At 39.3% G+C, this 3708-nt stretch overlaps 1 protein-coding gene across 1 annotated transcript in view; it reads left to right on the plus strand.

Moving 5' to 3' along the window:
• The window catches only part of LOC107741181 (MICOS complex subunit MIC27-like), a 7080-nt gene that overhangs the window by 2206 nt on the left and 1166 nt on the right, over positions 1 to 3708 (plus strand). The window contains exons 3-8 of the mRNA XM_016553794.1: positions 380 to 499; positions 585 to 639; positions 731 to 829; positions 918 to 1009; positions 1155 to 1253; positions 1886 to 2507. Coding sequence (XP_016409280.1) covers positions 380 to 499; positions 585 to 639; positions 731 to 829; positions 918 to 1009; positions 1155 to 1253; positions 1886 to 2507 — 1087 coding nt within the window. The remainder of the gene's footprint in view (positions 1 to 379; positions 500 to 584; positions 640 to 730; positions 830 to 917; positions 1010 to 1154; positions 1254 to 1885; positions 2508 to 3708) is intronic.

Below are 3708 nucleotides of genomic sequence, written 5' to 3' on the forward strand. Positions count from 1 at the left end.
TTTTTTAACTAAACTACAACGTAACATTAATGTAGACCTACATACCGGTATCTAAATATGATTTCATATATTTTATGCTATATAGACCTACCACATTACCCTCCACTGGATGTAGAATGAGCAGCAATAAACTACATTTTGCATTTTGTAATACTTATGTGGATATTTTGGTAAAAGTAACTCAAAAGTAGTGTAACGCATTACAATTCAGAGACAGTAATATTGTAATGTAACTAATTACTTTAGTTAGACAGTAACTAGTAATATATAATGTATTACATTTTGGAAGTAACTTGCCCAACAGTGGAAGTAATACATGTTAAATATATCACCATGACCTCTCTCTCTCTCTCTCTCTCTCTTTTCTGCCTCTGTCTAGTTGTCTATCTACTCCCCAGATGGTCCTGCTGTGCAGTTTGTGGAGGAACAGCCTGGTATAGTGCAGACAGGGCTGGGGGCCGTGAGGGTGGGCCTGCAGCCATACGTCAGAGCCGTGCAGGTGTGTTCAGTCACACTGTGATAAGGAATTAATTTGTCATTGAAGAAGTGAGTTTATGAAAGATGATCTATTCTTGTTTTTATAGAGCACCATCAATTCAGTCAAAGTTGGAGTGATATCGGTTTACCATGCAGGGCAAGGTAAGCCTGACGTGTGCGAGTGAGCGCGAGAGAGAGAGGGAGGAAATGGCTGTAAACCTGACCTTTAACCCCTGACTTTCTCTGGTTTTAGACACATATCACTTCCTTCGAGATCCACCCCCTGGCTTCCTGCCTAGAGTGGGTGTCATCGGTGTGTCCGGATTGGGTGGCCTGATTCTGGCACGCAAGGGTAAGCTGAGCATGCAGTTACTTTGAGCTGTCTTACTGTTTAAAGTGATTAGGAAGCTATATCTGTGTGAATGCATGCTTTTGCCCAGGCTCTCGTTTAAAGAGGATTGTCGTTCCTCTTGGTCTGGCTACCACTGGTACTGCAGTATGTTACCCCACACAGACTGTGGGAGTCCTGAAGGTACATTCTCTCTCTCTCTCTCTCAAAAAAAAACCAAATATATATATACTTGATGTTAATTTCTCCCAAACCTAGGAAATCATTTCTTATATACTTTCAAATATATCTGTTTTTTTCTCTTAATTTTTTCTCTTTTTTTCCATAGATTACTGGTAAAAAGGTGTATGCTGTCAGTTCATCTGTTGCTTCAATATTTAAATCGAAACCAAAGGAAGATGTCATCACGCCTGCTGTTAGTGTGGAGGTAATCTACAAAGTTGCATATTAAAAACCAAGTTATATGGGTTTTATGGTTAAGTGTCTGCAAAATGTAACAGTGCAAATGCAAATTTAAGGGGCTTTAAGTCAGCGTGAAATGAAAATTCCCCCAATCTATTTTCTAAATGCATGTTATTGATAATATTGTGAACAATTAATCCATGCATGTTTATTTTTTAAATTTTTCATAACATGATCTTTGTGTAATTGGCGGATTTCTTTCTGTTTATGTATGACAGATTTTCCAATCGTTTAGTCTGCTTAAACCCTGCCCCTTTTTCACAATCAACCCATATTCTCATTCAGATCTGCCATCCAATCAACAACTAATGCATAGAACCAAGTCCTTGCCCTACATTCTTTCTTTTTCGATAATCCGTTTTGCTCACATCATGTCGATGTACATCACAATACAGATGAAGATATCTGTTGCTACTTGCATTTTATGGCAACTTTAAAAATGACACACCAGTTTTATGCTTTATAAGTGTAGCCAGTGAGCTGTCAAGATAATTTGGCATTTATTTTACTCAGTTTGTCCACTTGTAGAATTATTAAAAATATATATTTTTATGTATTGCAATGTAATTTTTATTTTTATGTTTAATATATATACAGTCTGCTGCCACGGATACAAGCTCAGATATAGAATCACCCGCTAAAGCACTTTCTGAACTGCCACCCGAGTCTGAGCGGGCCACTGCGGTTCCAGATGAGGATGTTACAACAATACCACAAGTCATCCCATCAGTGGATTTAGCCCCAGTAGCTGATGTTGTGTCAGAAGATGCTGTAGAACCTCCTCCTGTTGTTGATGAAGCATCTGGAATTGCTGCCCCACCATCTAAACCTGAATCTCCCCTTGCAACTGTTCTTGAAACTGCTCTAGTTACAGAAACTACCCCTGAGCCTGTCCTAGATGCAGAATCCACCACTGAACCCACCCCTGCTCCTGAGCCAACACCTTCCACTGAAACGGATATTACTTCTGTTGTGGAGTCTGAAAATGTTCTGGAAGCTGCTCCAGAAATTGTAGTCCCTGCACCTACGGAGGCCACGCCCTCAACTCCACCTACAGTAGAGGAAACCACACCCCCTGAAGATGCCACCCCAACCACAGTAGATGAGGAACCTGCTTCTGTTGTCCCGCCCCCTGCTGAAGAAGCCATTCCTCTGACACCTCCCCCAGCTGAAGAGGCCCCACCTTCATCTGAGCCTACTGTAGTTGAGCCAGCCACAGGTGAGGAAACATATTTAGTTATGAAGTAAGTTTGATTTTTATTTAGCATTTTCCCCTCCTACTAGTCTAATGCAACTATCCCAATTCCTTTGGATCAATTTAATTTTTTTTCAACTACCTGACAAAGACAGGAATGCTTAATTAAGAGCAAAAGATGCTAATTAAGTGTGTCATTTATGCTTTATATATTTTATTTTATATATGAATGTTTATTCTATCAATCTCCAGCTGCCTTTCTGTGTGAATGATGGGAAATGTTGTTTGTTTTTGAAAGAAGTATCTTATGCTTACTAAGGCTGCATTTATTAGATCAAAAATTTAAAATAACTATTTTCTATTTTAATGTATTTAAAATAATTATTCCTGTGACAGCAAAGCTGAATTTTCAGCATCATTACTCCAGTCTTCAGTGTCACATGGTCCTTCAGAAATCATTCTAATATGCTGATTTGGTGCTCAAGAAACATTTCTTATTATATCAATATTTTCAGGATTTTTTGATGAATAGTGTATTTAAAAGAACAGCATTTATTTTGAAAAGAAATCTTTTTTTAACAGTGTAAATACTTACTGCCACTTTTGTTCAATTTAATGCGTCCTTGCTAAATAAAAGCATTAAAGGCACAATATGTAAGATTTTTTTATTAAAACATCCAAAAACCACTAGAACAGTGTTCTATATTTTGCTGACTTGTGTACTTACATTATCCCAAATGTTTCGAAGAATGTTTAAATCCAGAGAAATAAGCAATTTAAACTAGTCACACGGAGCGTGTCCATAGTGTCATTGTGTCGCCTGCCAATGACGTCATAACCCCTCGATTTCCGGTTTTGTTTTGTAGAAAACATGGAAACACCAAAAACGCTTTAATATGTTGTGCGTTTTGTTAGACAGGTGACGACCGCACAGAGTAGCATTATAACAGAACTTTCAAATGTATCTAGTATGATAAAACAGCACTGCTTTTTTCCACATACGCACGACCGGAAGCAGCGGAAGCGCTCGACTGTGGCATAATAAAAGCTCCGCTGCTTTACCCCACATACGCACGACCGGAAGCAGCGGAAGGGGTCGACTGTGGCATAATAAAAGCTCCGCTGCTTTACCCCACATACGCACGACCGGAAGCAGCGGAAGGGGTCGACTGTGGCATAATAAAAGCTCTGCTGCTTTACCCCACATACGCACGACCGGAAGCAG

This window comes from Sinocyclocheilus rhinocerous, unplaced genomic scaffold (genome assembly GCF_001515625.1).
Source record: "Sinocyclocheilus rhinocerous isolate Xijiao unplaced genomic scaffold, SAMN03320098_v1.1 scaffold615, whole genome shotgun sequence".
NCBI classification, from domain to species: domain Eukaryota; kingdom Metazoa; phylum Chordata; class Actinopteri; order Cypriniformes; family Cyprinidae; genus Sinocyclocheilus; species Sinocyclocheilus rhinocerous.